Here is a 19760-nt window from a genome sequence, read left to right on the forward strand (position 1 = left end):
CTGGTTTGATTCCTCTGCAGAGCAAAAGAAAGGGAACCCGAGACCCGCGTGCATGGACCCGGCTAATGCAGTCCACAGCAGGCAGCGGGTGGTTCTGCCGGTCCATTATCCCGGCAGGGTGCATCGAGCCGGTCAGCTGACGGCGTACCCGACCAGGACCAGCATGGACCCCCACGGCAATCCCATCACCGTGCTGACTGTGGACCAGCACCCGGACCCTCAAGCCCCATACGCACCCCAGTCAACGTCCGCCTTCATCCGGAGCTACCACCCTGCCCTGCATCTGGAGCATTCACTCAACCCCCACCACTGTGGGTTGGAGCATCGGGGACCCCCCCCATATCCCCCACAGCATCACGCTGCTTTTAAGCGACCCAAGTTCCACGGGCGGAACTTTTCCCGAGCGGCGTATTTTTCGCAGTATGAGACGATGTACCAGCACTACTACTTTCAGGGGCTGTCCTTCCCCGAAGGTGCTCAAGGGCCGGCTGTGGCGGGGCAGCTCGGGGGTGGGATCCACAAGGGCCACCCCAGCAGGGCCTTTCAGCAAGGACTGATCTACCCCACCGTGGTGCACATGGCGCCCGCCTCCTCCTCCAGGGTGGGCGACGCCGGCAGCACGTCGGGCCTGAGCTGTTACCACGGCCACCGCTCGGTGTGCAGCGGCTACCTCGCCGACTGTCCGGGAAGTGACAGCAGCAGCAGCAGCTCGGGCCAGTGCCACTGCTCCTCCAGTGACTCCATGCTGGACTGTACGGAGGTCAGCAACCAGGGGGTGTACGGGAGCTGCTCCACCTTCCGCAGCTCACTCAGCAGTGACTACGACCCCTTCGTGTACCGGAGTAAGAGTCCCTGTCGGGTCTCCGCGGGGGACGCGGCGGTTTGCACCACTGTTCCTGTGGAAGACTCATCACCCAACGCACCTTCAGGACACGACTGCCTCCAGCTTCCTGCTGGGGCTTCGGGGTACAGCTCGGGGGACCATCTCTCCAATTGCAGTTTGGAACCCAACTACAGCAGTCGCTCATCACTGGAACCCAGGGAGAACAGCAACACTAGCACTACCTCAGCCGTGGCGTCGGACGCCGCAGCCGACAGGAACAAGGGCCCACAGGAGGAGTCGGGGGAGCGTGGAGCTGCAGCCTGTAGCTGCTGTTTTGAGGTGGTTCCTCCCAGCCTTGAGTGCAATGGGCAGGACCAAGCCTCAGGACGCTGTCACCAAGGGGTGGATTTTCAGAGCTCCGCCCCCCAGAACTTCTTTGCCCCTGAGCACATGTGTCCTTCCTCGGAACAGGTGAGCTATGAAGGGCTACCTTGCTGCTTCTACAAAGAGATGAATGTCCACAGGGCCTCCGCTGGACGTTACGCCGAGGACTATGCCGTCAACGTGCAGTACGCACACGCCGACGCCGAGAACCGCTCGGCGCAGGGCTGCTGTGAACTCAGCCAGAGAATACCCATAATTCCCGAGGACACGGACTGTGAACTGGGCTCAGGGGCAGAGACTCAAAGCAGTTTATTACCTGCCGGTGTCGGCGTGGAGGCCGAACTGCGGACAGGAGAGCAGCCTGAGCCCAAGGACCGGTACTCGGCCTCGGGGCCACTGAGGGGTCAGACGTATCTTCAGGAGGAGACCAGGGCTTTCTTCCCCCCTCAGCTTTCTGCAGGCCTCCCTACACTGGGGAGCAGTACCTAACCGGACCGAGGGGGTCTGGGTACTCCGGTCCAGAACATCAGAATGTGGGGTACTGCATCTGTCAATCTTTGAAACCCTCAGTTGCCTTTTTTCTACTGAATGTTATCATCGCAGATTGTGTGGATTTCTACTGAAATGGCCTCTTGTTTGGAGATAGAAAAATGTATCGTGTTCATTCCTGTGGCCACAGAGTCCGCTGATGCTCCTGGCGTCCGTTTAAAGCTTCGACCCGCTTTGTGGTTCTCAATTCTGTCTTTGAGTCGTGGTTTCGCTGGGCTGCAGCCCCCCCCCCAGGTTCTAGCTGAATCTCTGAATGTTGAATGTCTCCACATGTCGTCAGGGTTTCAATCTTCAGCTGAAGAGCCGGTATTTACAAAATATACTCCAGTTTTGTCAGTTAAAGACGTAAGCATACATTTTTTTGGAACAACATATCCTACATTTCTGGAATTTCTAAAAGTTTTATTGTTTGACCTGAGAACGAGACTTTTTCCAACCCTGTAAAATGCTACTGTTAAATTTGATTTGAGCAAATCTGATTCATTTTGATTGACAGCTTCGCCTTTTGACTCAAGTTTTCTGTCAGACACAATGTGGTTTCACAAAGTTTAAAATCCTTAATCAATATTGTTTACTTATGAATAATTGTTTTCACGTGCCTAAAGATTTTAGCTGAAAAAGGTGAACACATTCAGAAAAGCTTTCTAAAATAATGATTAAATCTTGCTGACATTGCGTTGCTTCTGTCCCTAAACATATTTAGCAAAACATCCATAGCTTTTTTTTTTGTACATTTTCTGAGATACTGGCAATTTTTAAACTAAATTGTGACCGATTTGGGATAAAAGTGAGAGTTTTTGTAGGATGTGTTGCTCCAGTATCCATGGAAACGCTAAAGAACTCTGGATCAGTTTGCATAAAAAAAGCATCACATTGGTGAATCTTGGGGGGAATTTTATGGCAAATAAGTTTGTGAACAATTCATGCAAAACCGATTTGTCAAAACAAATGAACATTTTCTCTGACGTACAGATGCAGCCCAGCGAGACGACGGTTCAGGAAGGAGATTTAGCTTCACGTTCACACATGAACACAGACGGAAAGCTTCAGTCACCAACAGCAGTAGGAATATAGACATAGCTTTACCAAAACAGGGCAGGGAAATGGGTCTCTACAGAAAAAAAAGCAATGTGAATGCAAGGCTGACACTGGTTTCTATTCAGTTTACGGAATCTGCGTCACGCCTTTTCTGTGTTTGGCAGCCTGCCTGAGCGAGGGCCCGAGAGACTTAAGCTGACACTGAAAGACGCTGCACAGGTTTGGTCAGACCAGATCCAGGGGCGGGGCGGGTAGCGTGAGGCTCCGCCCCTCGTCTGAAACCCCTAAAAAAAAGTGTATTTTTTGTTATCTAGTTTCCTCTGTGAGGCACGCTCTTAGAAATATGGAGAAAAAAACAGAAAAGGCCAAAGGAAAGTATCTGGAAAAGACTCGCATGTCATGAGGGTTCCTTCTTTTTGTACTGTGACCTTTTTGTTTTCTCTTTAAACCATGCAGTTTAAAAATGAACCACAGTTTCAATCACGATTCATTTGCAATATCCATGCTTTTCATCCATGCCTTTCTGTTTGTCCTGCAGACTGTTTTTATACTGTTTCTATGAAATGTACACATTCTCTACAGGAGGGAAAATCTGAAATAACCCTATTTATAAGTTAACCAGTGCTGTAATCCAGTGAGAATCCAATCTTGCCTTTTTGCATAGAAATATGTACCTACTGCAAATAGAACACTTTTGGGGTACTCGAGTCACTATTTAATTTTTCTAAAAATTGTTTCTAGCACTTAAAGAAAAGACTGCGTACAAAAATGTCATATTTTTAAGAGTATAATTATTTTCTGTCAATACCATCACAAATGTTTAAGGAGGAAAAGGCTAGAAATCAATCTATGTATATTCTGTACTTGTATAGCAAACACATTTCATAAATGGAAATATGTTCTCCGAATATTTATTTACTAATATATTTATCTGTAAGCCATGTCTTATGTTCAGAGTGTATGAAAGAGTTACTTGGTTTTGTTTTGAAGAAAGAAAAGACAAAAAACTCACTAACATGAGACTTTGTAAATACATGGTAATTGCACACAAGACGATTAAATCTTCTCTGACCAAAAAACTGATTTTAAGACTTTAGTATCATACAGTTTTGTAATTAAAGTGTACAAAGATCTGTAAAATATACAGTTTTATTCAAGTATGTCAGTGCTGTGTCCTCTTGTTCTGGGTTTTCATTGTTCTATCACACTGGATCATTTTTAACTGGACCATAATCATTCAAAGGTCAAATAATTGAAAAAACAAAAATATTTCCATCTTTTGTCCCGCCAAAATAAGAGATTAATCCATTTTAAAGACCCACTCCAATGAAATTGATGTTTTTAACATGTTCCTCTGGCATTTTTTGATGGACGTATTTTAAGAAAATTAAGATAAAAACTGCATTTCTGAGTATTCCTTTATTCAAATTATTGTGAATCAGGAGCAGAAATTCCCACCAAAAAAAGCAGGGCGGGCCACAAGTTCCTGCTTCAAATTTTCAGCATCAAGAAGAGTAAGGGGGGTGGGGATGCTTTGGACAACTCAGAGCGGTCATTTTAATAAACTCCTGGCACTCTGCAGGTTTTTAGATTTTGACCCAAAAAACAGGGTGAACATAGTTAAAAACAGATTAAAAGATGATCGGAATGTGACTTTGAGTCTTTATACTGTAAATTTGGGGCTCAGTATCAAATCTCACAACTTTATTTAATTTCAGGGTCATGGTGGAGTAGTGGTTAGCACTTTCTCCTAACAGCATGAAGGCGCTGGCTCAAATCCCAGCTTAGACATTTCAGTGGAATTTGCATGTTCTCTGTGTTTGCATGTCCAAAAACATGCTGCATAGGTTGATGATTCTAAATTGTCATCAGGTGTGAACGTGTCATTGAATGGAAACAAATTCAAACAAGCAGCAAAACTTTATTGCAACGCCACCATGAACACCTGTCAATCAACAAGCAGCTCTTAATAACTGCTAATCTGTTCACCTGCTATTTTACCTGAGTGACCTTGAAGACTACAAGGACGGTGGTCTCTGTGGTTGCTAAGCAACAAGAACCTGAAGTTCCTGTAAAGAACTCTGATGCACATTTTAATGAGAACAAGATGAGCCTCAGTCTCCATGGAAGCTGCAATTCACCGTTAAAGTATGACATCACAAACCTTTTCATATCCGACAACAAATAAAACTTTATTTAACTCGTGACGTCAAACAGCTTTGCTTTAATTTAAAGCATTTTGTTAAATAAACTCAATAATCTTTGTGGTACAAGACTGAAAATATCTTTTTACAAATTCATCTATGGAGCAGAAATGCGACTCCGCTTCATGTCAGAAATCATCCGCGCAGACGAAGAGCCGCTCTTCCTCACAGCTTGAAGCCAGAATGGAGAGCCACCACCCCCCCAGTCAGGTTGAAGTACTGCACGCAGAAAAACCCGGCGTCTTCCATCAGGCCTTTGAACTCCTCCTTCACAGAAACAACACACTTCAGTGAGATCCACAAAGTCACTAAACTGTTTGAAACAAGGAAAACTTTGATGTCAAACTCAGAAGAAAAGTCAGTTTTTTTTAAAAATGTAACAGAAATTATGAAATAGTTTATTTCTGCTGCTTCTACTTTCAACCCCTGAAGATGTTTTTCCACAGCATGACGATCATTTCCAGACAGTTTCTGAACCAAGCGGGGCTTTTACCTGGTCAGGAAACTTGCGGATGCTCTCCACCAAATACTGGTAAGATTTCCAGTCTCCAGCGATCACTTCTCCCAAAACTGGGATCACCTGGAAGCTGTAGGCATCGTAGAGCCTGAGGAGGAACAAACGTCAGCTGCAGTGCTGAGCGCTGAAATGACCATTTATTCATGAACGTTTCACCTTTGTTCCCTTCATATCACTTATTTGTGACTGAAAATTGTTTTTCAGCGAACAAGATCGATTTAGGATGAAAATGTGAAAACTAAAACCGGATCAATGGAGTAGTTTGGCAGCGAGACAGACCATAATATCAAACCATGCTGCTTACCGTTCCAGCACAGGATTGGTCACTTTGCTGAACTCCAAACACAGGAACCTGCCGCCAGGTTTCAGGACCCGAAGAGCCTCTTTGAGCGCCTGAAAGCAGAACGAGCCTAAAGTTTAAATCTATGGATAACATTTTAGATTCTTTTAGGGTTTAGAAATGTTTTATTATTGGTCTAAGTTTGAAGTATTTGAAGTATGACGCCTCAGACACTGAGGTCCTCCGGCTTTGACCTTTTAGTTGTTCCTAAGCTGAGAACCAAAACTCAACCCACAGACACACAGAGAATGTGAGTCTGTGGGTTGCAGACACAATATTCATTACTGTCTTTATTTCAATAAAGTTTTTACTGCGTCATTTAAAAGATTGAAATTCTGCATTTTGTCTTTATTTAGGTTTGTTTGTGACAGATTGTTTTTGCAATAAAAACATAAAACTGCAGCTTCAAATGTCGGTTCAGACCACAAACCTGATCTATGCGAGTGACGTTCCGAATGCCGAACGCGATGCTGTAAAGATCAAACTGGTCATCGTTGAAGGGCAGCTCCTCTGCATCTCCAACCACCCAGGACAGACCTGAAACACGCCAGCAGGAACCAGATGTAATAACCAGATGTTAGAACAAGATGTTTGCAGAGAAAACTTTTCTGGGACTCCTGGCTTGACGTAAGATCTCAAGCCGAGCCCTCGACCCGTCGGGTCGGGCTTCTCTCTCGCTGACTTTTTTAATAAATATATGTTTATAAAAATGTATACTAAAACTATGTCTGGATACCAAATTAAGGAATACTTGTTACAAGTTAATAATTTGGTTAAAACAGAGAAGGCGCTGTAAGGTAATTGCTATATAACTACTACTAAACAGGAAGCGCAGACGCAGAGCCAGGGCAGGCTTTGCGCCTGGTTGTGCATGTAATCTTCCCTCCGCAAGTCTGCATCTATTTTGTTTAGGTATCCCCGATATTGAGCAGCAAGAAGTCGAGGATAAACTTAATACAGGAGAACTGAAAAGGCAAACACGCACCGCCGCGGCTGCAGCATTTCTCCGTGTAATTAAGCGAGTGCGCATCAAGATCTGTCTTTCACTCTTTGTCTGGCCTCTTATTCTGTGTTCCAGCGTTATTTCGTTGTGCAAATGTATTTATCATGATCATAAAAATATGTAGATTATTTTAACCTTAAGAAATCTTGCATTTTTTTCTGCCAAAAATACTATGGAATATATTGAAATTTCGGGTTTGCTTCGAGCTCGGGCCTGCAAATCAAGTTAATTGGTCGGGCTTGGGCTGGGTTCGGCTTTAATGCCCTAGGGGCCTGGGTCGGGTCGGGCTGGATTTTTTAGGCCCGATCTTACCTCTAACGTACAGCCCTGCTGCAGGAGAACCACTTCTCATCCCGTCAATAAATCAATTAATCCAGTTTATTTACTCAGTCATAGAGAAGGTTGTTTCAAAGAAAGCAGTTAAAAAACAGTTTGGGATTGTAATGATCTTTTTTTTTTTCTAAAAATGCAAAGATTAGAAGAATCTGCTTCAATCAGGCCAAAGAGTCTCACTGTTGTGTCAAAATCCAAGTCAGGACTGAAACTGTTTCAATAGATCACCTGTGGTGACCCCCCTGCTGTCGGCCCGCTGTCTGCCCACTTTCAGCATCTCCTTGTTGATGTCACAGACCACAACCGCAGACTCCGGAGCTCCGCCCCCAGCCGGATACCCATCAGAAATGTCCCGCCACGACGGCGTCTGTCCCAACGACATGGCCCGCCTCTGCTGCTTCTCCTGCTGAGAACGGATGTAGTCCAGGAACCGGAAAGCAATGTCACCTGCAGATGGGGGGGGTAAGATGGGGCCAAATGTTGTCTGGATTTAGCTGCGTGTTCTGCAGTGGCGCTGGCCTTACCCGTCCCCCCCGCCACGTCCAACAGGCGAGCGCCGGGCTGCGGGTGCATGACGTGCAGCAGCGCGTCCTTCCACAGGCGGTGGATCCCCAGACTCATGGCGTCGTTCATGACATCATACTTCTGAGCCACGTTTTCAAAAACTTTATAGACTGGAAACACAAAAACAAACTTTCAGTAAGAACCAAGGATCTGAAGGAACCGACACCATCCCACAGTCAGGCTGGTGGCCCCCATGTCACAGCGCATTGATGCAAAAAGAGGAACCACCAAGAAATGATCCCATGGAAATGAACTGAGTTTACAGAAACTGGACATTTGTGCAGAAACCAACATTTGATGTGAGGTTCAACACTAAGTTCAGCTTAAAAACGTCTACAAGCCATAACTATGAAATTACAAGAAGATTTATATTTTCATAATGATTCTAGATAAAATGTGAGACTTTTCTTTAGAAATTACTGACAAAAACATTTTAACTTATTCATTTTTAAAGATGTGTCTATACACTTATAAAATTATGTAAGTACCACCATAAACATTAATTTTAAACAAAAATAAGCTTAAAATTTGCATTACTAATGATTTAAGGACTCCCTCTCTCCTTATTTATACACTTTTTGTCTTTTTTAACTATATGAATCATACCCCCCCCCAACAGAACAACTACATTGCTATATTTGAATTGTTCAATAAAGTTTTCTAGCTAAAACCCTGGAGCTTTTCTTCCGCTCACCTTTGCTTGCTTTCTCCGCCTCAGATACGGTCTCGAAGCCGAAGTGAGTGCTCCGGTCCTCGGCTGCACCGGTGAACCACCGACAGTCTGACTGCCGCAATACTGCGGCGAAACAAGCATTTTTGCGGGACAAACTGCGGACAAACGTTCTCACGGAGGCAGCCATGTTGATTACACAGTGAGACAGGAAGTTTCTTCTTCTTCTATTAATGTTACTGCAGCGAACATTTGCTGCCATCTGATGGTCAAATGTAGAACTGCGGATTTTTTCCGGCGGATTTAGTCAATTTTTTAAGAACTTTTGGAAATTTAGTAATTTCTTATTTTCAATATTGTTATTTAATTTTCATTTTTGTATATATGCCTTTAGCCACAGTAAAAAACGCGGGCCGTCCAGTTATCCTAGAGATAACATTGGGCAGTTTGTGGCTGTTATCAGATGACTTTTGGGATAGAAAACTGTGACTCTATCTGGCAACACTGGGTGTGAACAAGGAAATCCTAGAGAAGACCAAGCGCCCTCTGCTGGACATTTGGTAGCCCTACTACTACTGGGAGGAACTTTCCTTACTACTCCAACTACCCCTGGCTGCTGCTTAATCCACTGCCCTGCAAAACGCAAACGCAGAGCAATTCTGGATCAATCAAACTCAAAATCACGAACACTTCTGAGCCAAAGTCACGAGGAAAGAGATACAAGTTTAATGTTTTATCTTATTTGTTTACACAATAAAACATTCTGACAATAAGAAAGTGATTAAAACTCTGGACCTGTGCGTCAGTTTCAATGTCTTTGTGTAACAAGTAATAATTACCCCCTGGGCTGCTCTTTTCCTATTATTGTATTGAACTGTTTTGTATTGGATCGTTGTGATCAATAAAGTTATGGGGGGGAAACACTTTTGGTGAGACCAGTGTTGCCAGATTCCGCCCAATTGGGCGATTTTGGTTCTAAATTTGTGGGTAGAACTGGCTTTGGGCGGGTATGCATAATTTGGGCGGTTTTAGAGTCGGTTCGGTGGGTTTTTGCCTCATGAATATATAATAGCGCACTACACTAGGCTGTGTGGCTGTTGGAGTCTGATGTACTGGAGCTCCCTGAACGCATCAGGCAGAGACGCTTAATGGGCTCTGACCAATTGTCATCTAACCTGTTGGGTGTGTGCAACGTCCCGCCCCGCCTCTTAGAAATTGTGTTTTTTAAAGCTTGATACCGTCGCCGCGTGTGGGCGGAGCTACCAGATAGAGTTATGGTCTGATAGCTACATGGAGCGGTGTCTGTGTTTATCCACGGAGGTGTTTATTATTTTGAAGAGTTCCACTTCGTAATCGTGTTTCCATATTTGAGTTCATAAAATCATCCCAGGTGTCACGCCCCCCCCCCCCCCCCCCCCCCGTTGGGCGGTCTTTGTCTGAGTTTGGCGGTTATAGATGACGTTTGGGCTGGAAAACTGTGACTCTATCTGGCAACACTGGCTGAGACTGAGGAAATAAATTCTGAGGAAACTGAAAGTAAAATGACTTTGCTGAACTGAACTCAGACGCCATTAAAGGTCTTTAAATCTCTGCTGGAAAAACAAAGATTTGTGGAATATTTTCATCCTGAACTTCAAGACAGAAGCTGGTGAGTCTGAAAGACTTTGGTTAGAAATGGCTGAGAGAGCTGCTCTTCTTGAATACCTGAAGTGTCACGTTTGTTCAGAGACTTTCAATGATCCTGTAACTCTGAGCTGCAACCACAACTTCTGTTGGAGCTGCCTGCAAAAGTTCTGGGAACAAACTCAGAACAAAAACTGTCCCATCTGTAAAAGAAAATCACTTGAAGAACATCCTGCTGTGAACCTTTGCCTGAAGGAACTTGCTGACTCGTTTGCTGGAAGACAGAAATCTGAATCATCAGAGACAAAAACAGGAGAGCAGAAGTTCATGGAGGTCTGCAGGAAACATCCAGGAGAATCCAAACTGTTCTGTAAAGACGAGCAGAGAGCTTTTTGTTCTGTCTGTGAGTTTTTTCAGCACCAGAGTCACAAAGTGGTTCCTGTAGAAGAAGCAGTCAGAGAGCTGAAGGAGGAGCTGAAATCTGACTTAAAGTCTCTGCAGGACAAGAAGATCAAATACAAAGAAGTGGAGAAAACATACAATCAGATGATTCAACACTCCAAGAAGCAGCTGCTGTCCACAGAGACACAGATCAGAGCAGAGTTCAACAAGCTCCAGCAGTTCCTGAAGGAGGAAGAGGAGTCCAGACTGGCAGCTCTGAGGGAGGAAGAGGAGCAGAAGAGGAAGACTGTGATGGGAGAGATGAAGAGGATCCAGGAGCAGATGTCCTCTCTGTCAGAAAGTATCAGTGCTGTTGAAGCAGAGCTGCAGAAAGACAAGGAGGCGTTCCTCAGCAGTTGGAAAGACACTCAGAGCAGAGCCAGAGCCCAGAGCTCGCTGTCAGACCCACAGCTGCTCTCAGGAGCTCTGATAGATGTGGCCAAACATGTGGGCAACCTGTCCTTCAGAGTCTGGGAGAAGATGAAGGAGAAGGTCCACTTCAGTCCGGTCCTCCTGGACCCAAACACTGCAAGCAGATATCTTTATCTGTCTGATGATCTGACCAGTGTGAGATTTGGAGAAACTTCTCAGCAGCTTCCTAACAATCCAGAGAGAAACATGTATTTTGTTTCTGTTTTTGGCTCTGAGGGCTTCAGATCAGGGAAACACAGCTGGGAGGTGGAGGTGGGAGATCATCCTGACTGGAACATTGGTGTGACTAAAGAGTCTGTTAACAGGAAGGGAGAGAGGTCTGCTTCACCAAAAGATGGAATCTGGTGTTTATTACACCGTAATGGAAAATACACAAACGGTGATGGTCAGACTGTCACTGTGACCAAGAGTCTCCAGAAGATCAGAGTCCAGCTGGACTATGACAGGGGGGAGGTGTCCTTCTACAACCCTGAAGACATGACTCACATCTACACTTACAAAGACACTTTCACTGAGAAACTTTTCCCATATTTTGAAGTTAATAAATCAGAAGATGCAAAAACCTCTAAACTCCAAATCTGTCCGACTGAGATGATTTGACTCTTTTGTCATTAAAAAAAATAAATAACTGAAATTTTTTTCTTTCATCACACTTGTTTCAATCCAGATAATCAGATTTTCTTCACACAGAAGAAAATCTTCATTATTTTTTGTGCAACAATTAACTCTAAAACATTGTATTAAAACTGATTTGTACATTTGAGTAGTTTAATAATAGGAAACTGAAATGTGACATATTGAGTTTGTTTCCATAAATTCTCTGATTTTTTTTTTTCCTTCAAGATAAAAATGAATCCACAGTGATCCAGAAAATGTGACTTTGATGTTTTGTTAATAAATTCCCTTCAAACACTGAATCTTTATCTTTTATCACTCTATGTCCACTGTAGAGGACAACAGGACGATATTTCTGTGAAAGTAGAACTCAATTAGGAAAATCAGAAAAAAGGAGCAGATTAAATCTTTAGTGATATTCACCCAAAAAACATTAAATTATGTTTTAAAACAATAAAATTCTAAATCACTCTTATGTCACTTGTTGGACCATCTGCTACAGAGGAAAATTGACCAGTAAATTGAGAGCTTTGCTTATTGGCTCAAAGTAAAAAAGACTCAAAGTAAAAAGGTTTTTATTTTCTTCACATCAAAGTATAACCCTAAATTCATTTAAACCTTACAGAAGTTTAAACTTTAGTCTTTAAGCAGCTTTACTCTTTAGGTCTTTTTTTGTCCCAAGTATGTCACTCACACACTTCCTGAGATTGTGCAGCTGAACTCTCACACCTTTAGGAACTACCAACATATCCAAACACTAAGAAATCTATTTAATGAGAGCAGCAACAATATTATATGAATTCAGTTTACTGAATGAAATGAAATCAAAGATGAACACACAATTTATCTGAATTCGTTTTTTTATTAATACAATCTGGAAATTGTTCTTTTAATTTGAAAATTCTCTCCCTCCTCTTTGATGTAGTACATCGTGCTGCCGCCAGAGGGCAGAAGACAGCAGCCATGGATCATTTTCTGGTTTTCAAAATAAACTTCAACTTTAAACCTTTTCATTGTTTAACAGCCATGAAAAACCAAACCTTCAGAACAGATTTTACTGGACTCTACGGCCGGTTCATGAGGAACTGAACCAGAAGCTTGATGACGCCGTCGTTCAGACCCAGCACCTCTCCGTCCTGCACAGTCTGGAACAGCTGCTGGCTTTGGCTGCCCCACAGAAGGTTCTTTCTGGGGTTGTTAGCGTCTGTTTCCACAGAGAGAGCCAAAGTGTTCAGCTGGTAGCAGAAGAAGGAAAAGAAGTGACCGTCTGTGATCACAGCCTGCGACACAAAGGGTCTGCACACGTCCTCGTGGCTCCAGAAAGCTGTCAAAGGATGAACAGGAAGATCAGTGGCAGTTCAACCATCAACTGGCCTTTAGGACCTGATAAACTAAACGTCCACGGTTTCAGTGGCAGGAAGAGGCGTCTCCTGCGTGGAGAACTCACCCTGGTACGCAGCCTGAGCTCCAGTCCAGGAGAAAAGGCTGGCGAGGGCGTTGGCTCTCAGGAAAACCTCCACCTGATCAGACTGCTGCTGCTTCACCATCCGGTCTCTGTGGTACCGGTCGGGTACCAAATGGAACTGAGAATTCTTGAAATCCATGGAATGATTTTCCTGTCAAGCTAATTCTTGTTTTCTTTTCTTTTACTTAGAAATTGATTTTCTTTATTTTTCCTTCAGAGGTTTAATAAAAAAAGTGGCTCATAAACAGAATTTCTAGAACGAGAACAAGACAATTCTTTTTTTTGTTGTTGCATGAAGGACTAGCACCAAAACTTTGCGCTTATTATGAAAATCTCCTTTTGACATTTAATTTTTAACAATCTAATTTAAAGGCATCGACATTGTCAGAATCACAGCGCCGTTCATCACATCAAAACTTCTGAGACACACCTTCTAGACGGAAAACACAAACATGGACTTTCAGTGAAGTTGGTTTGTGATTCATCAATAAAAAAAAATACACTCAAACTTTAGGACAGTTTATAATAATAATAAAAAACAATTTCAATAGATCCTTTATGGAAACAAAAAATGACTAATATATGATAATGTTGCAATTTAATCATAAAAATCAATCAATTCTGAAATTAATCAATTCTGTTTGTAGATTAGAAAATATAAAATTGTAAATTTATTACAAAATGCCCAAATGTATTTCAGCAGGTATAAATGATATTTTCTTGATTTGAAAACACTATTAAAATCTTGATAAGATTCTTATGTTTATCTTACTGGAACAGGAGAACCCCAGGCATGAATAAAATAAAAACAATTTTAAGTAATTCTTATTATTTTATTTATTTTCATTTTATTTTCCTTTAGCCAGAGGGCCACAATGGAAGGCCAGAGCAGCAGGTCACAGCCTTAGATCAACACAAATGTATAATTTACACTTTTCGATCATCTATCTGTCAAAATCTGCACCATAACATCCAAAAAGTGAGTAAAACAGTAAATGTTCTACATCTAAGAGATAAAAACCTCTTCAGTTGGTGTGTTAAAGGTTTGTTGGTGACGTCTTTTTATCATTTAACAAGCTTCTTGTTAAGGATCTTCAAACTTTCCTGCATCTGGATGTGATATATTTTTTCCAGCAGAGTTTTACAATGTTTAATCCTAGCCACTTTTCAACTTGTGTTGTTCTAGTGTTCAACCTGCTGTGTTTGTCTGAACATCAATCTCTTATATGCAAATACTTCACTCTTAAGGAGAATTATCAGTGAAATATGCGAGAAAGAGTTCAGTTTATTAGGTAAAATCCTAAAAAATATGAACAGGAATTTTACCTAGACTTGTTTATTTTTAATAAACACAATCATGAACTTTTAATCAGAAATCTCCATCCTCTTGAATGCAGCACATCGTGCTACCACCAGAGGGCAGCAGACAGCAATCCCTTGACTGTAGCTGTAAGCCACAAGGCTGAAAAACTGCACTTATGGATCTTTTTCGATTTTCTCAAAAATTACTGTCATAATTAGACTTTTTGGATGTTTGACAGAGTTAAAAATAATTAATTCCTTTTTTTAGTAATTTTGGGAAAACAAGGCAGAAAAAATGCTATAACTTCCCAAAATGTAGATAGTAATGTTATCACCAATCCAAAGAAATTTCACTTAAAATTTATAAATATTACCAACATTTATATCCAGTCAATAAAGTTTTTCTTTAATGTTATAAAAAACTTTTATCCCTCAAATCAATTTAGATTTCGGAAAAGAAAGTGATAAAGACATGAATATTTTGGAACTGGATCATGTTGTCCAGTAAATAAACTAAAGGGAAGTCTCCTGGTCAGGATGGTCTGACTTCAAACTTCTGCAGGTTTTTCTGGAAAGTTCTTTTGGAGTTCCTATTTGAAGCTTTAAACACACTTTTATTTCAGACTCAGATGTGGTCCATAGAAAAAGATACAAATACAGTATACATAATAAAAAGTAAGAAGATATAAATTAAAAAGAGTATAATCGCTGTATCCAGTGTTTCCTCAGGGCAGAAGTGTAGCGGCATGAGCTTCTTTTGGGATCAGTCAGAGACATGATAATTGAGTTCTTAGATTTGTCCAGGCGTTCCATAAGGCCGTATGTAAGCTTACGCAGTAGTGCTTCACTGGTGGGGATGCGAGCATCCACAAACAGCTGACTGGCTCTGTACCACCTGGGCACCTGTAGCAGAAGCCTAAAAGCATCATTATAGGCCACTTAGAATTTGCGGAATGTCCCACGTCCATAGTTCCACCAAAGAGGGGCCGTATACAGAGGAGTGCAGTAAGCTCTGAACAGCGAACACTTCACTTGAAGAGAACACGTACTGAATTTTCTCATCAGCATGTTTGCCTGAGCATAGAGTTTACAGTACTGTCTCTGAATGTCTCTATCATCCCTCCAATCATCAGTAATGAAATGTCCAAGGTATTTGATAGATAAGGTTTGTTCCAGATGCGTTCCACAAAGCTTAAAAACAGGAAAGTTTACATTTCTGTCGTCTTTGGTCCTTACAATCATTACTTTGCTTTTGGAGGGATTGTAGTTTATATCAAAGTCTCTGCCATAGTCAGAACAAACTTTTAAAAGTGTTTGTAACTCAGCACTGTAGGGGCTAAAAATGACAAGGTCATCAGCATACATGAGATGATTAAAGGTTTGACATCCAACAACACACCCAGTTTTGCACAGATTCAGATTAGTGGATAGATCATGAATATACACATTGAATAGAAATGGAGAGAGTATCCCCCCCTGTTGAACACCATTGCTTACATAAAAAGGCCCTGATAAGACATTGTCCCATTTGACTACCATTGTTTGATTAGCATACCAGAAAGCCAGGAATCATACAAGGTATTTGGGCACTCCTCGATTAATTAGCTTCTGAAAAAGCTTGAGGTGGTTGACCCTGTCAAAGGCCTTAGTGGCATCAATAAAACACAAAAATACAGATGTATTCAAATGCAGGTATTTCCCAACTATTTCCTGTAACGCGTAGATACACATATCAGTGCCGAGACTTTTTTTAAAACCAAATTGATTCTCACTTGTTAAAAGATGCACCTCGAGTCTAGTCAATAAAACATATTCATTTTTGAAATGTTGCTGGAAAGGGCAATCGGTCGGTAATTCAACAGACTATTTAAACTGGCAGTCTTGTCTTTGATGACGGGAATCAATACAACTGAGAGAATTGAATCAGGCAGGACTCCATGGGTTAAAAAGCCAGTGAAACACATGGCCAACAGGGGCAGTAATTTAAAACTTGAATATTTTAAATGTTCGACTGTGATGTCATCTAGACCATATGCTTTGCCTTCTTTTATCTTTGAAATTGCATCTTGAATCTCACTTGCACGAATAACCATAGTGTCAGTAAGATCCACGTTGTCAATAGAAACTGCATGACTTTCTACCGAATTGAGCAGGTCAGAATAATGCTTACGCCATAAATCAGCAATGTTATCAGCACCACATACACCTTCAATGTTGGATGGCAATGAAGTTTTACGGTTATTAATAGCATTGACCTCCTTCCAGAATTTATGGTAATCATTATTTTGTAGACCTCTGGCCGGAGAGTCTGCTCTCATCATGTTTTCTTGCCTTTTGATAATGCGAAGTGAATATTTGAATCTAGCAGTAGTCATTTTCTTGCTCTCAAATAAAGCACCTTGTCGAGGTTTCCCAGCTTTATGCCAGAGTGTGAATGCATCCCTGGCTGCAGCATGATGTTCAGCTACAAAGTCATTCCAGCCTGGCTTGACGGTCCAGCTTCTATGAATCCTGCTTCGTAGGCAAAGACTACTATCTTTAACAGCTTTGACTATATTTTCATAGAGTTTACATAATTCAGCACAAGTAGAATTTTTTCAGTTTGGATCACAGCATGCCAGTGCATCCCTGGGTAATTTTACAGCCTGCAGCTGAGCATCGGAGGTTGCTGTGTATTTATTGATGTCCTCATTTGTAACTTTGGACCAATGAAGTTTATCTGTAAGATCGTTATTTTCTCTCGTCTCAAGAGATGGTATATTTGCCACATTTAAGGAGAAGACTACTGGTATGTGATCTGAGGTAGCCAAATTATACAGGATTTCTATGTTTCTCAGAGAAGCATGAGCATCCGCAGTACAGATACAGTGGTCCAGCCATGAGGTGGAATGCCAGGCATCACTGATATTCTACTTGAAAAAGTGAGATTATTTTCTTCACAGTAAGAAGTTAAATGATTACCAAATATTGATGAGTCATCTGAGAGATCAGCATTAAAATCTCCTATAACAAACACACAAGTGGAGCTCCTATCCTCAATAAATGCTTTTATGAATGCTAATTTGTGCAAGAATTCGTCCTCCAATAGATAAGACTCATAGGGCATGTAAACATTTAGAACTGTAAATTTCTTTTCATCAATGTTAATTTCCAAGCCAACAGCCCAATCAACATTAAGTCTCACAACATTAACAGCAGCATCATACTTAACATTCCAGAGGATAGCCACGCCCCCAGGAATTCTACCTCAAACGATTCTGGTGCTCAGATCAGTGGTGGATTCACCAACACCATGGAAATCCACATGTAATGAGTTCAGATTGTCCAAGTCCTGTTTGGCAGACCAGGTTTCTTGCAAACATAATGCATCACACTCATTCAAAAGCTTATCAACGACATAGCGACTGGATTTATCAGCAACATTGTGTCCAGTACGCAAGCCACGCGTATTATATGATACAATCCGCATGATGTTTTGTTGTCAAGTAAGATGACACGAGAGGTTAGGCGCTGGTTTCACCGCCATCCCCCACAGGAACTGAGGCCTTATTCACACTCCGAGTTATTTCTGGGGCCAGAGAACCCCTGGCTGCAGAAGTTTGTTCTTTCCGGCGGGGTTCATAGTAGCGCCTCAAACACCATCCGGCCAGAGCTCAGGCGCATACATGTCTGCTACAGCATTACATTCAGCAGTTACGTGAAAGGAGCCGAATCTTCCATGAACAGTCTCAATTTTCCTGCATTTCACTTCCCGTCCCATCTTGCCTTCCAGGTATTTGCTAAGTGTAACAGCGTCCAAACTGGGGACAAATTTGGTTGCAAAAACACTCACCAGATCTTCGTCTTCACTGCGTGAATATTAGAAACAGAGGCAGTTCCAATAATGCCGGGAGTTTTGCGCGAACGACCAGCCGCGCGATTCACTTGAGACTTGTCCTGCAGGCTGTTTGGCCTTACTGCATGCTGGTTCCTCGGCGTTTGTTGTCTCAGCACCGCTGGGTGGTTCAGCGTCACCGCGCTGCTGCTCCATCACAGTGATCCGGTTGTCCATCGATGCCGTTACAGCATGAAGATTTTCACAAGCAGTAGTTTGAGACTCCAGAGTGAGTTTCATGCAGCGCATATCATTGTTTATTTGCTCCATCCGTGACAGTAGCGCTGAGACGTCAACACGGTTGAATGAAACAGGAGGCAGTTCATCCAAATAGTGCGAGACAAACCTTGGAATATTGTCCCCACACTCATTTAGCACTTTCAAACAAATCTTTACGTTGTTAATATCCTTTTGCGTGCCTTTGTGAGAGATGCAGCGTTGAGAGGTATTAGGGCAGACCTCAAACAAAACTTTCTTTGATGATTCAATGCGCTCAGAGCTGAAATTGTTTGTTACAAGCATAACAATTTCGTCATGACTCAGCGTTCTCATTTTCCCAGCAACAAAGTTTAAGAGTTCGTTTTCCACAAGTATCCTACCATCGCTGCTTTTAATGATCTCCGGTTTGATGCGGGAGAGACCTGAAGAACGTCGTTCCTCTTCTGCCGCCATGCCACAAAAAAAACAAACATTACGTGGTGTCAAGACAACTGACTTACCCCTTGAAAAATGCTTCTAATTTTATCTAAATTAGTCAGATACGGTGGCAAAAACTGTAACTCTATCAAACATGAGAGTTTCTAATGGTTTCTAATTCTTATCAAAATGTCTTTAATAGAATCATATAAACACAAAGAAAAAATAATTTTATATTCATATTCTTCATATTCTTAACTTCTCAGTGTTTTATCAGGGCCTGTTTGGATGAACAAAGAGCTGATTTCCTGAAGATGGTAATTGCTTTTAGATCAGTTAATGAGGGCAATTTCTCACGGCACACTTGACCATCTCCCACGGCACACTAATGTGCCGCCGCACACTGGTTCAAAAACACTGGTCTAACCTAATGGAGACAAATGCATGAATAAGTATCTCCAGGTCTGGCTTTGACATTATGTTTTTGATTTTGGCAATGTTTTTCAGATGGTAAAATGCAGCTGATGTTACTGACTTGATATGGCTGTTAAAGTTCAGGTCAGAGTCCATGATTACCCCTAGATTTCTGACTTCATTTTAGGGTTTAAGAAACAGAGAATGAAGGTAGCTGATGACACTTTCTCTGCTTCATCAGCTAAATGTTTTATCAGTGCCACTGAATCTTTCAATTACCCCTACATCTGTGGGTCCTTTAGACCAGTGTTTTTCAACCAGTGTGCCGCGGCACACTAGTGTGCCGTGGGAGATGGCCAAGTGTGCCGTGGGAAATTGCCCTCATTAACTGATCTAAAAACATTTCCCATCTCCAGGATTTTAGCTCTCTGTTCATCCAAACAGGCCCTGATAAAACACTGAGGAGTTAGGAATATAAAAGATCGTAAAATACCTTTTCTTTGCGTTTATTTTATTTTATTAAAGAAATTTTG

At 42.1% G+C, this 19760-nt stretch overlaps 4 protein-coding genes across 5 annotated transcripts in view; 2 read left to right on the top strand and 2 right to left on the bottom strand.

The window, feature by feature from the left end:
• Positions 1-3954, top strand: part of znrf3 (zinc and ring finger 3) — a 66991-nt gene extending 63037 nt beyond the window's left edge. For both annotated transcript variants that reach the window (XM_020705705.2, XM_011478810.3), the window contains exon 8: positions 21-3954. In XM_020705705.2, the coding sequence (XP_020561364.1) occupies positions 21-1696 (1676 nt within the window). In that variant the 3' untranslated portion in view covers positions 1697-3954. The remainder of the gene's footprint in view (positions 1-20) is intronic.
• Positions 3955-4695: 741 nt separating this feature from the next.
• coq5 (coenzyme Q5, methyltransferase) lies at positions 4696-8645 on the bottom strand. The gene is made up of 7 exons (XM_004072076.4): positions 8450-8645; positions 7716-7865; positions 7420-7638; positions 6286-6392; positions 5820-5908; positions 5492-5603; positions 4696-5265 (listed from the first exon to the last, which is right to left on the bottom strand). Exons 1-7 carry the CDS (start codon positions 8613-8615, stop codon positions 5164-5166), a joined length of 945 nt encoding a protein of 314 aa, XP_004072124.1. The 5' UTR covers positions 8616-8645; the 3' UTR covers positions 4696-5163.
• Positions 8646-9927: 1282 nt separating this feature from the next.
• LOC101163947 (nuclear factor 7, ovary-like) lies at positions 9928-11843 on the top strand. Its single transcript, XM_004084142.4, has one exon. The coding sequence runs from the start codon at positions 10100-10102 to the stop codon at positions 11519-11521; it is 1422 nt and encodes a 473-aa protein (XP_004084190.2). The 5' UTR covers positions 9928-10099; the 3' UTR covers positions 11522-11843.
• A 535-nt stretch (positions 11844-12378) lies between these two features.
• mrps30 (mitochondrial ribosomal protein S30) overlaps positions 12379-19760 on the bottom strand; it is a 31749-nt gene continuing 24367 nt past the window's right edge. Inside the window, exons 5-6 of the mRNA XM_023958235.1 lie at positions 12984-13110; positions 12379-12860 (exon numbers count right to left, since the gene is read on the bottom strand). Coding sequence (XP_023814003.1) covers positions 12601-12860; positions 12984-13110 — 387 coding nt within the window. The 3' untranslated portion in view covers positions 12379-12600. The remainder of the gene's footprint in view (positions 12861-12983; positions 13111-19760) is intronic.

Source organism: Oryzias latipes, chromosome 9 (assembly GCF_002234675.1).
Source record: "Oryzias latipes chromosome 9, ASM223467v1".
Lineage (NCBI taxonomy): Eukaryota > Metazoa > Chordata > Actinopteri > Beloniformes > Adrianichthyidae > Oryzias > Oryzias latipes.